General features: G+C 55.1%; 1 protein-coding gene across 1 annotated transcript in view; it reads right to left on the bottom strand.

Annotated features, from left to right (window-relative positions):
* Positions 1-12,971, bottom strand: part of VAV2 (vav guanine nucleotide exchange factor 2) — a 193,754-nt gene extending 180,783 nt beyond the window's left edge. Inside the window, exon 1 of the mRNA XM_004388665.2 lies at positions 12,720-12,971. Within this exon, the coding sequence (XP_004388722.1) occupies positions 12,720-12,923 (204 nt within the window). The 5' untranslated portion in view covers positions 12,924-12,971. The remainder of the gene's footprint in view (positions 1-12,719) is intronic.
* Between the last annotated feature and the right edge of the window lie 28 nt (positions 12,972-12,999).

The raw sequence follows: 12,999 nt of genomic DNA, 5'->3' as shown, positions 1-12,999 counted from the left end.
GGGGACACGGCGGGGGACACGGCGGGGGGCTGCAGCCATCGGGGGACACGGCGGGAAGTGAGGCCAGCGGGTGACACGGTGGGGGGCTGTGGCCAGCGGGGGACACGGTGGGGGCTGCGGCCGCCCCGTCTGGCCCGTGGTCCCAGCTCCCACCAGCACAGCTCCCGTGCCGCCCAGGTCTGGCCCGTGGTCCCAGCTCCCGTCACTCAGCACAGCCAGCTTGTCCCTGCTGATCTCCCGGCTCCAGAGGTCAAACCTCCAGGATGCTGCTGACTGGCAGAGCGCCCCTGGGAGCAAGGCGTCTCAGAGGACTGAGGGGCACGTACCCAGAGCCGGCTGAGCAGGGTGGTCCCCAGGCCGAGTGGGGGACTAAGTAAGGTCTCATCCCAGTGAACGGGGACTGACACCAGCTGAGGCAGGGCTGAGCGGGGGCTGGTCCACGCGCTCCTGAACCCCGTTGTAAAGCAGGGCTGCAGGTTTGGCAGCTCCGCCCCATGCCCTGGAACTCTCCCGCCAGCCAAGCACACGGGCAGGGCACCGACAGGACAAGCCAGAGCCCAGCGTCAGAGGTTAACTCCCTGAGACCCCTCTGCCCCCTGAAATCGGTCCTCAACCAAGCCCCCAGGAGTGGCTCTTATAAACCCCCTTCCAAGGTGGGGAAACAGAGGCAGAGAGGAGCAGCCACACAGCCACGAAGCCAGGCTGAACCCAGGCCTGAGAGAAGATAGCTGTCACCACCAGGCATTGTCAGCCACCACCCCACAGTCGGCTGCACAGGAGGCCCAGGGTGGGGAAGGGTCCCCAGGCAGGGCTGCAGAAGACGACTCAGCCCGGGGGGCAGGGGGACTCAGGGACACCAGGGGCTGCCGGGAAGGGGTGGACACCGTGCAGCCATCCGGGATGCGGACAGAGGATGTTGATGGGCTGGAGGACAGAGACACAGACTTCCTTGTGGCAGAGACCCAAAGCCAGGGTCACGCTGCTCATGGAACATGGCAGGCTTCCTCCCTCCCCCCGCCCGCTGCCTCCACAGGCCCCAGCCCAAGTGCAGCAGGGCAGCCTGCTTGCCAGCACCCAGTTGCACCCCCTGGTCTGATGCAGCGTTTGGGAGGGGTGCAGGACACAGTAAACTGGTCAGGGAGAAGCTACTGCAAAGGGTCCCCTGTCCCCTCCCCAGAGAAGCCACACCATCTTACCCATGGGGCACCAGCAGCCCCTTGCCCCTTGCCTGCCTTCCCCCCACAACACCCCCCGCATCGGAAAGTGCCACCTCTGTCTCCATTCCTCATTTATTCTGCCCCCCAGGGGGTCAGCAACACAAGGACAGGCGTCTCTGTCCCTTCTGTCCAACGGAACAGTGTCAAGCAAAGCGGCTATCAGCTAAGCCAGGTGCCCTCCCTGTGTGCCAGGCAGCGTTCCGAGAGCTTCATCACCTCAGCTCCTTTCAGCCCAGGCACCTCGGAGGGTCCTCCACCCTCTGCCTGGCCCAGCCCCACACTGGATGTCACTGGGGCCAGCCACTCTCTCCAGCCCTGAGCTGCCACCCAGGACCCTGACCACTCCCTGCCAGAACCCACTCTGAAGGGACCACCTAGGGAAAGAGCAGCACCCCTCTGGGGCAGAGGCCAGTGACCCCTGCGAGGGCAGTGGGGACGGCAGCTGCCCCGGGAGGCAGAGCTGGTCCCAAAGCTGCCTGCTGGGGCCTCCGCCTGGGACGCCAGGAAGGGCTGGGCAGAGATTGAGGGCCGTGCCCAGCAGCTGGGAGAGAGCTGGTCGCCCCGTGCCTGGGATGGGGGCGGTGTTCTGAGATTCATCCACATCTTTCCCACCAAATCCTCCCAACAGTCCACACAGTGGCCACTGTCAACCCATTTTCCAGATAAGGAAACTGAGGCTCAGCCAGGTTAAGTGGCATTGTCACTATTAAGATGACAACTGCAGCCAAATGGTTTGCGCATGGTCTCCCCTGCTGCCATTTCGGACAGTTCATTTTGTGCTCTAAATATTTTCAAGTGTCAGTTTACGGCAGGCACCATCCCAGACACAAGGTGGCTTGGCCTCTGAAAGCCTGCAGGGCCCCAGCAGGAAACGACGGGAGGACAAGATGCAGTAACACATGCAGAGCACTTAGCAGGGTTCTCCACACCAAGGAAGCCCTGGAGAAAGGCTGCTCTGATTGAGTACTTCCTGCTTGAGAAATGGATACTTTGGATACAAATGGATACCTAATTACAACCCATGAGGAATGCTGGGAAGGGGGAAGCCCAGGGCACAAGGAGACCTTCACAGGGGACCTGAGCCTGCCTGGGGGCAGGGGCAGCACCCCAGGACGGGCCTTTAAGCAAGGCAGCAGCAGTGAGCCGGGCAGAGGGGGCTGCAGGGGCAAACACCCGAGGTGGGGTGCATGGGAGGGTGGCCAGGGAGGCTGAAGCTGGAGCACGAAGGGCCAGGGAGAAACACTGATGGAGCCCCATCAGGCAGGGCAGTGACAAGACAGAGAAGTGACAAAACAGAGCACTGGAGGTCACTCTGGCTGGTGCATGGAGAGGGGCCGGCAGGGCCAGGCTGGGTGCAGGAGGCAACAAGAAAGAGAGACTCAATGGTCTAGGACAAGGCTCAGCAGACTACCACCACCACCTGGTTTTGTACGGCCCGCCGCCTGGTTTTGTACGGCCCAAGAGCTAAGGAAGATTTTCACATTTTTAAATAATTACAAAAAAATCAAAGGAAGAGTAATCTTTTGTGACACATGAAAATTATATGAAATTCAAGGTTCCTCGTCCATAAATAAAATGTATTGGCACACAGCCACGGGCCTCTGTTCCTGTGGCTGCTCTCATGCTTCAAGGACAGAGCTGAGTCGTGACAGGGACTGTCTGGCCCACAAAGCCTAAAATAATTACTATCTGGCCCTTTACAGAAAATGTCTGAGAACCCCTGATCTAAGAGAGAGCTGGCAGTGGCCAGGTGGCCTAACCTAGTGGCCTGGAAGGGGTCTCAGCTGGAGCATCTGCCCGAAGCCAGGGCCCCACCGCAGCTTGCCAGCAGTGCCCCATCACAGGCATCCCACCCTCAAATACCGGAAGCCACATCCCACAGACATGGCCTGGACACAAGGGACAGGAGGAATGGACCACAAGACAAACACGTTCCCCCATGGGTCTCTTGAAAAGAGAGCAGCACAGGCATAACTGGATATCCATCTGCAAAAAACTGAAACAAGACCCATACCTCACACCATGCACAAAAACTAACTCAAAATGGAACAACAAAGACCTAAATATAACATCAAAACTGATAAAGATCATGGAAGAAAAAACAGGGACAACACTAGCGGCCCTAATACACCGCATAAACAGAACACAGAACATAACGAACAATGCACAAACATCAGAAGAGAAACGAGATGAACTGGGAGCTTCTAAAAATCAAACACTCATGCTCATCAAAAGACTTCACCAAAAGAGTAAAAAGACAACCTACAGACTGGGGAAAAAAATTTGGCTACGACAAATCTGATCAGCATCTAATCTCTAAAATCTACAAGATACTGCAAAACCTCAACAACGAACAGACAAATAGCCAGATGAAAAAATGGGCAAAGGATATGAACAGGTACTTCACCAAAGAAGATGTTTAGGCAGCTAACAGACACCTGAGGAAATGCTCACAATCATTAGCCATTAGAGAAACGCAAATTGAAACTACAATGAGATACCGTCTCACCCCAACAAGGCTAGCATTAATCCAAAAAACACAAAATAATAAATGTTGGAGAGGTTGTAGAGAGACTGGAACACTTATACACTGCTGGTGGGATTGTAAAATGGTATAATCACTTTGGAAAAAATAGATTTGGCGCTTCCTTAAAAAGTTAGAAATAGAAGTACCATATGATCCAGCAATACCACTCTTTGGAATAAACCCTAGAGAAGTAAGCGCCGTCACATGAATAGATATATGCACACCCATGTTCACTGCAGCACTGTTCACAACAGCAAAAAGATGGAAACAACCTAGGTGCCCATCAGCAGACAAATGGATAAACAAATTATGGTACATTCACACAATGGAACACTATACAACGATAAAGAACAACAATGAATCTGTGAAACATCTTATAACATGAAGAAATCTGGAAAGCATTATGTTGAGTGAAATTAGTCACAAAAGGACAAATGTTATATAAGACCACTATTATAAGAACTCAAGAAAAGGTTTAAACACAGAAAAAAACATTTTTTGATGGTTATGTGGGTAAGGGAGGGAGGGAGAGGGGAATTCACTAACTAGATAGTAGACAAGAATTATCTTAGGTGAAGGGAAGGACAACACATACTACAGGGGAAGTCAACACAAATGGACTAAACCAAAAGCCAAAAAATTTCCTGAATACAACCAAACACTTCAAGGGACAGAGTAGCAGGGGTGGGGGTCTGTGGACCACGGTTTCAGGGGACATCTAGATCAACTGGCATAACAGAGTCTATTAAGAAAGTGTTCTGCATCCCACTTTGGTGAGTGGTGTCTGGGGTCTTAAAAGCTTGCAAGCAGCCATCTAAGATGCATCAACTGGTCCCAAACCCACCTGGAGTAAAGGAGAATGAAGGACACCAAAGACACAAGGAAAATATTAGTCCAAGAGACAGAAAGGGCCACATAAACCAGAGACGCCATCAGCCTGAGACCAGAAGAACTAGATAGTGCCCGGCTACCACCAATGACCTCCCCAAAAGGGAACACAACAGAGAGTCCTTGATGGAATAGGAGAAAAGTGGAGAGCAGAACTCAAATTCTAGTAAAAAGACCAGACTTAATGGTTTGATTGAGACTAGAGGGACCCTGGAAGACATGGCCCCTGGACTCTGTTAGCCCAAAACTGAAACCACTCCCGACACCAACTCTTCAAAGATTAGACTGGATTATGGGACATAAAATGATACTTGTGAAGAGTGTGCTTCTTAGCTCTAGTAGACTCATGAGACTAAATGGGCAGCTCCTGTCCGGAAGCGAGATGAGAAAGCAGACAGGGTCAGGAGCTGGTTGAGTGTACATGGGAAATCTGGGATGGAAAGGAGGAGTGTGCTGTCACAGTAAAGGGAGAGCAACTAGGGTCACATAGCATTGTGTGTGTAAATTTTTGTATGAGAAACTAACTTGAATTGTAAACTTTCACTTAAAGTACAATAAAAAATAAATAAAGAGTAAGATTTCTTCACCCCCAAAGACTCAATTTTCGCCTCCTTGAGGACAACAGTGCCTCCACTGATAATCCATGGGTTAAACAAAACAGATTATTAAAACTAATTTTATCCATTTCCTTTTACTGTTTTAATATGACTACCAGAAATTTTAAAATATATGTGTGGCTCACATGATATTTCTCTTTAACAGCACTGATACAGATAAAGAATAAATGGAAATATAAATGTATGTATACACATAAATGTACACAGTAAATAAGGAAAACCAAAAATTGGCATCTTTGAATTACGGTGTTGGTGAAGAATATTACCCATGGACTACACCCATGGACTGCCAGAAGAACGAACAAATCTGTCTTGGAAGAAATACAGTCAGAAGGCTCCTTAGAAGCAAGGATGGTAAGACCTCGTTTCACATACTTTGGACATGTTATCAGCAGGGACCAGTCCCTGGAGAAGGACATCATGCTTAGTAAAGTAGAGGGTCAGTGAAAAAAAGGAAGACCCTCAACAAGATGGAGTGACACAGTGGCTGCAACAATGGGCTTAAGCGTAACAATGATTGTGAGGATGGCGCAGGACCGGCCAGTGTGTTGTGTTGCACACAGGGTTGCTATGAGTCAGAACCAACTCGTTGGTACCTAACAACAACAGCAACATACACATACACGTATGCAGATACATATATAAACGTGTATGAGCGCACACACACACACTCATATACATACATGCATGAATTCTCTAGGTCTGAGTCACTATGAGTCACAAGCAACTCGACGGCAATGAGTTTGGTTTTTTTTTCGAGTTGGCCACTGAGAGGGCCTGGAAGCAGTGACACTGCACTAGCAATTAGCACACTTAGCACTCAGATCTTGGCTTCTAAATACCCTTCTCCACTACGAGGAAATAGAGCTCCCTGGAGAAACGGCTGATCCCAGAGCTGCAGCAAGGAAAAATACAAGTTCAGTCTGGAACATCTTGTTCCAGAAAGAAAGGATGTGTTCAAAGAATGATGGCAACATTTCAAAAAGACACAGACGCCAGCTTGAAGCAGCTCTTACTGGTCAAACCTGAGATTATTAGGCAGTAAAATAAATCATGATAGTAAGCAATTATAAATAGCCCAGCGAGTAAAACAGGAAACCATAATCCAAACTGATAGAAAAAGACAGATTGTTATATTGTCTCAACGTACCTACCTAAAAACATTTCTTAAGTCCAAAGGGGAAACAGAGTGACTTGACAGCGAAGAAGCTGGGCAAACATTACCTTAATCGAGAGATTAAAGTCATCATCCCCTGCAATGGGACACACTGAAGTCACAAGCCACCTGACAGGAAAGGAGGAGAACACAGCATCACGGCCCCAAAGGTATGTAACCTGAGCCCAATCCTGCCAAGACACCAGACAAACTCAAATGGAGGACCGTTCTGCAACATCAAGAGCCTATCACCTTCAAGTGTCAAGGACACGGAAGTCAAAGGAAGGCTAAGGAGCCATCCCAGACTGAAAGAGGCTCAGAGAGCAACACCACTCCTCTGCAGCACACAATTCCAAGGTTGGCCCTGTTGCTGTCAAGGGCGTTTATTGGGACTACTGTCAGACCTGGATGGGTGACATGGTGGGAATGCCTTGCTTCTCATTTCTGGATTTAGCGGCTGTATTTCGGCTGCAGAAAATGTCCTCGTTGGTAAACCAGAGATTTCATCATCCTGAGACCAGAAGAACTGGATGGTTCCCGGCTACCATCAAGGACCACCCAGATAGGGAACACAACAGAGAGTCCCTGATGGAGCAAAAGAAAAGTGGGGTGCAGAGCTCAAATTCTAGTAAAAAGATCAGACTTAATGGTTTGACTGAGACTGGACGGACCCCAAAAGACATGGCCCCTGGACTCTGTTAGCCCAAAACTAAAACCATTCCCGAGGCCAACTCTTCAGACAAAGATAGACTGGATTATGGGACATAAAATGATACTTGTGAAGAGCGTGCTTCTTAGCTCAAGTAGATACATGAGACTAAACAGGCAGCTCCTGTCCAGAGATGAGATGAAAAGGCAGAGGGTCAGGTGGTGGTTGAATGGACACGGGAAATCAGGGGTGGAAAGGAGGAGTGTGCTGTCACAGTATAGGGAGAGCAACTAGGGTCACATAACAATGTGTATATAAATTTTTGCATGAGAGACTAACTTGAACTGTAAACTTTCACTTAAAGCACAATGAAAAAATAAAAATAAAACGTCCTTGTTGGTTACAAATAGACTTGGAAATATTCGGGGTGCTTACCAACTCACACTCAAACGGCTCAAGAAGCAGTCATTTGTACTGTACTCACAACTTTTCGGGAAGTCTGAGATTTTCTCAAAATTAAAAAAAAAAAAAAAACTACCAAAAAAAAGAAGAAAAGGCTTCCTTGTTTCAGCTGGAGTCAGCCCTCCTTTCTCTGCTGCCCAGCGACCCTAGCGGCCCACACTGGGCCTCGAGGACCAAGCGCCCTCCTGCTTCCCTCGGGAGTTCTTCCGATACACCTAACATGTGTCCTTGGTAGACGAGAAATTTCATGAAAGCAGGGCCTGGAAGTCCTGCTCCTCACTCCTCCCCTGTCTGGCAGCAAGCCTATCTGGCATGTGGCAGGGGCTCCGGGATTATTTCTAGAAGGAAGGGAAGGAGGGAGGGAATGGTGAGAGAACAGAGGTGTGCCCAGCCCTGCCGGACCCGGATGAGCAGCGAGACCTGCCCTCAAGGACTCCCAGCCACTGGAGACACCAACCATACACACTGCCAGCATCCTTCGCGAGCTAAATCTATCCTGTTTGGCGCTCTAAATTTCTCTAGAGAGAGAGCCACAGAGCATGGCGACCAAGTGGTGCACGTATTAACACAGCACATGGAGAGCGAGAGGCTAGCGATGCACACACAGCAGGAAGGAGCCCAGGACGCAGAGCAGCCAAGCTCAGCACCGCCCAGCCGGAGGAGGTTCCTGTGGCGGAACCCTGCACAAGCCCTTACAGGAAGAAGCAGGCTGAAAAGAAGGGAGGGGTCTTCCAGCAAGAGCCCAGCACGGGAGGGGCAGGGACAGAAAGGCCATATGGGGGGGCATATGTATCGAGCACAAGGAGGGGGAAGCTGACTCTGGAGGTGTGGATGGGGCACACCCAGCAGGCCAGAACCCCAGTCCTGCTTTGTGCCCAGTGCCCCTTAGCTAGGCATGACCCGCTAAGGACAATCTTTCCAGAATGTTCATGGGGACACGGGGCCAGCCAGGGTGGGGTGGGGAGGCAGAGGCTGGGTGGTCATGCCAGAAGGTTGCAACCACAGCCGGAAGGTCAGGGCTGTCTGCCATGTCAGCATCTCGGAGTCTCGCCAGCGAAGCCGCTCCAGACCCTGCTCTCCCACTGGATCAGTCAGCAATGTGGCCACACCTAACTAGTTTAATTAAGCCGAAGGTGACTTCAAGGCATTTTAGGAAAAAATAAGTAAATAAAGAGCATCCTGCCAGCTCCTGGAGGGCACAGCCAAGGGGCGACTTGGCGCCCTCTGTGAACACCTCCCAGTGCCTGGCTCTGTACACAGCAGGTGGCCAATAAATGCACATGGCATTGTGCTCCCTTAAGGCTAATAACCCGGCTGAGATAAACTCAGTGGGAGGGCCGTGCTGAAAGCTTTCTGTCCTAGAAACAGGATGTAACCCTGAGACACCAGTGGGGCACTCTGGAAGGAGGACCTTGGAGCCGCCTGGGTACCAGGTGCCACGACATTCGGGTGTGGAAGACAGAGGGGCCTCGCTGGCTCAGCGGCCCAGCAGCCACACTCCCCACAGGAGACAAGCTCCCCACCCCATTCTACTGTGGGATCAGGCTCTCCCACCCCATCCTACTGTGGGCTCAGGCTCTCCCACCCCATCCTACTCTGGGGTCAGGCTCTCCCACCCCATGCTACTCTGGGGTCAGGTTCTCCATCTCATCCTACTTTGGGGTCAGGCTCTCCCACACCATCCTACTGTGGGATCAGGCTCTCCCACACCATCCTACTGTGGGGTCAGGCTCTCCACCCCATCCTACTCTGGGGTCAGGCTCCCCACCCCATCCTACTCTGGGGTCAGGCTCCCCACCCCATCCTACTGTGGGCTCAGGCTCTCCCACCCCATCCTACTCTGGGGTCAGGCTCTCCCACCCCATGCTACTCTGGGGTCAGGTTCTCCATCTCATCCTACTTTGGGGTCAGGCTCTCCCACACCATCCTACTGTGGGATCAGGCTCTCCCACACCATCCTACTGTGGGGTCAGGCTCTCCACCCCATCCTACTCTGGGGTCAGGCTCTCCCACACCATCCTACTCTGGAGTCAGGCTCTCCCACACCATCCTACTGTGGGGTCAGGCTCTCCACCCCATCCTACTCTGGGGTCAGGCTCTCCCACCCCATCCTACTCTGGGCTCAGGCTCTCTCACTCCATCCTACTGTGGGCTCACGCTCTCCCACCCCATCCTACTCTGAGGTCAGGTTCTCCATCTCATCCTACTCTGGGGTCAGGCTCTCCCATCCCATCCTACTGTGGGCTCAGGCTCTCCCACCCCATTCTACTGTGGGGTCAGCTTCTCCCACCCCATCCTACTGTGGGGTCAGGCTCTCCCACCCCATCCTACTCTGGGCTCAGGCTCTCCCACCCCATCCTACTCTGGTCTCAGGCTCTCCCACCCCATCCTACTCTGGGTTCAGGCTCTCCCACACCATCCAGCCATGGTGACAAACTCCCCACTCCAACCAGCCACAGGGATGGGATCTTTACACCATCCAGCCCGTGAAGGCACCTCGCCTCCACTCCCCCAACCCATGAGAAACCAAAAATCAGGCCAGGAGCGTCATCAGAAAGGCACCAGGCAAGCTTTGGAGGTCCTCCGAAATGAGTTTATTTGAAGAGCCCTGGGAGACAGGAAGACTTTAGTTCACTTTGTCATTTCGCCACTGTCTATGGTACTGGGGTGGCGGGGGGCACACTCGCCCAGAGTCCTGCCTCTCACGGGCAGGGTGGGTAAGAATGCGCAGCCGCGATGTTCTCATCACATCACCCTGAGCTGAGACCACATCTTCCTGCCTCGTCTCCTAGGGAATATAAGCTTCCCCGTTAGCAAGAGAGTAAGCCACATGGAGGGGCTGCCAGCGCCCTTTGCCAAGCCCACGCAGCCATTTGGGGTAAAGAAAGCAGCTCCTTTCGTGGTAAACAGACGAGGCTGTCCGGCTAACTGTCCAATGGCACGTGGTTCCCACAGCGGCTGCAGCAGCCTGGGCGGCAGGGGCCACACAGATTTCAGTGTGGCCAGTCCCACCCTGCATGGGATGCAGGCGAGCAGGGAGGAGGACCTGCAGCCCCGGCCACGAAGGACGATACGTGCCAGGGTCCAGAAGACAACCCCAAAATCGTTCACGTTTATCCACACAACGTGGCCATGAGGCAGCCCCTGTTTCAGTCGCCATGACACAGATGGGGGAACTGAGGCCTCAAAGGTGAGGTCACCTGCTGGGAGGTGGCAGAGCCAGGATTCGAACATAGAAAGTGACCGCTCAGACAGACACACAAGCACGCGCCCATCTGGTTCTCCCGAGCGCCCAGCCTCCCTTGAAGCACCTTCCACCCTGGCTGGGGCAGGGGGCTCAGAGGACTGTGTCGGTGTCAGCATTGTCGCCCTGGAAGGACACACACTTTCAGCCCCTGCCATAGCCAGTATCTCCCCACCCCCACCCTGCTGCCCAAACCACAGCTAAGAACTGACAGGCCCAGGTGACCGGGCCAGGCAATGCGGAGCCTCCCCAGCCTCCTCCCCCAGCCTCCACAGGGCTGAACCACCCCATCACCACCCCACAACCCCCGGTGGCCCTCACCCCCATGTGCCAGCCTCCCGGCCAATCAGCCCCAAAACCCTGCCCAGGGAAAGGCAGCCAGGCAGCCCCCAGGTCACAGTCACAGGCAAACACACCACAGGTTCAAAGCTGGCTCTCCTCTTCTCTCAGTTTCTCCAGACACAAAATAGGGACAGCATTTCCCAGCCCCAGAGTGGCTGTGAGGACAGGAGAGAGGACAGGTCTGTGAAAGCACCCTGCCGTGGGCAACACCTGGCAACCCCACCTACCGCAAGTGACGTCAGATACGTGTGCCCCCACAGCCCTGCCCATCCCCACCCGCCCACCTCAGGGAAGCACCCGAGCGGACAGTGGCTCCCTTGCTGGCCTTCCTGGGTCTGGAGCTAGGCCATTACTCATCTGCGGGCCTCCCCTTCCCCCCCCTCAGGGCTCTCCTTTGTGAGCCGCTGCCGGCCTCCCATTTCCATCTCCTCAGAAACACCGTAGGGAAAGGGCAAAGCCCCCAAGGCCCCAGTTGGTCCCCGGCAAAGGCCACGCAGCCCAGCCTGGAAACCAGCCGTGACTCACTCAGTCCCTCCCTCCCCAGCGAGTGTTTTCCGATGTCACCCTCGCGAATAGCTGTTCTCCACGTGGAATCGCCAAGGGCTGCCAGGGAAGGGCTACCGGGCTGGCGGGTGGCCGCGCCTGGACGGTGCTGGCAGGACAGGGCTGGCCCCCAAACCCCTTTGCATGCCTGGCCCCTTCAAAGAGTGCGCGGGTAGGGGTTTCGAGACCCCCGGGGGCGGAACGGGAGCCTCGATTCGGCTTAAGTCTCCGCCAAGTTTCCTTTAAGGGGCCCAGAAAAGCAGCTCTGGCCGGCCGGGCGGACATTTTCTTGCCTGGCGGCCACACGCACGCCTCCACCGCGGCAAAGGCCACACTTGAGGGCCCAACGGTGGAGGGGGGGCGGGGTTTGAGGATGGAATGAGGTGACTACGAGCTCCTGCCAAGTTGCGCGGCCCTGGGGGCCCTGTGACAGAGCGCGCGACCCCCCCCCCACGCCCGCGGCCAAGAGGAGTTGGTGGCCGCCAAGGGGGCGCGTCTCGGGCCCACCCGCTCCCTCCCCGGCCCGGAGGGCACCCGCTCCCCGCCCCCACCGCCCCACTGTGCCTGCTCGTCCTCCACCGGGTCCAGCCATCAGGTGCTAAGCCAGAGAACGCAACCCCTGCGCGGCCACCCGGCGTGGCAGGCTTGGGGGCCGGAGGGGCGTTCGCAGGGCCCCGGCGCCCAGGCGTGGGAGGAGGCGGCCGTGCTGAGCGCCTGGTCAGGGTTCGAGTCCCTCTCTCCACCTTGGAGGCACAGACCGGGACCAGCGCCTCCCCAGCAGTGCCCGCGGGCGGCGGAGGCGCGGCCCGTGCTTGGGGGACTTTGGCAAACTTCGCGCCGCCGGGGGCTGCCCCTCAGAGGAGCTGGCTCCGACCCCGAGGGCGCTCCCTCTTCCCGCTCCCCCTCCCGCCGTCCGCCGCCGCCCCTGAGCCCCAACCAGTTTCCCGGGGCCGCCCGCAGCTGCGACCTCTGCGTACCCGTCCGCGCGACGAGCGGCGCGAACGCCCGACGACCGGGCCCGAGAGCCCCGGCGGCTCGGCTGGCCGGGCCCTCCCGTCGCGCCCGGGTCCTCACCTGGGACATCTGCGGCCGGAAGTTGATGTCCTTGAGGTCGATAGAGCCTGGGGACAGGTTGTGCAACAGCTGGCACAGCAGGACGCCGTCGCGCAGCGCCTGAGCCAGATCGAAAACCACAGCCGAGGGCCACACGACCCGGTGGTTGGGCGGCAGGACCTTGCAGTCGATGAGCCAGCGGCCGCATTGCCGCCACTGCTCCATGGCGCCCGGCGGCGGCCGAGCTGGCGGCGCCGCTCAGCGCAGGACTCGGGCAGGAGCGCGGCGGCCGCGGGGCATC

This window comes from Trichechus manatus, unplaced genomic scaffold, assembly GCF_000243295.1.
Source record: "Trichechus manatus latirostris isolate Lorelei unplaced genomic scaffold, TriManLat1.0 scaffold00214, whole genome shotgun sequence".
NCBI lineage: Eukaryota > Metazoa > Chordata > Mammalia > Sirenia > Trichechidae > Trichechus > Trichechus manatus.
Note: the sequence above shows the minus strand (reverse complement) of the source record. Positions and strands in the feature narration are given on the sequence as shown.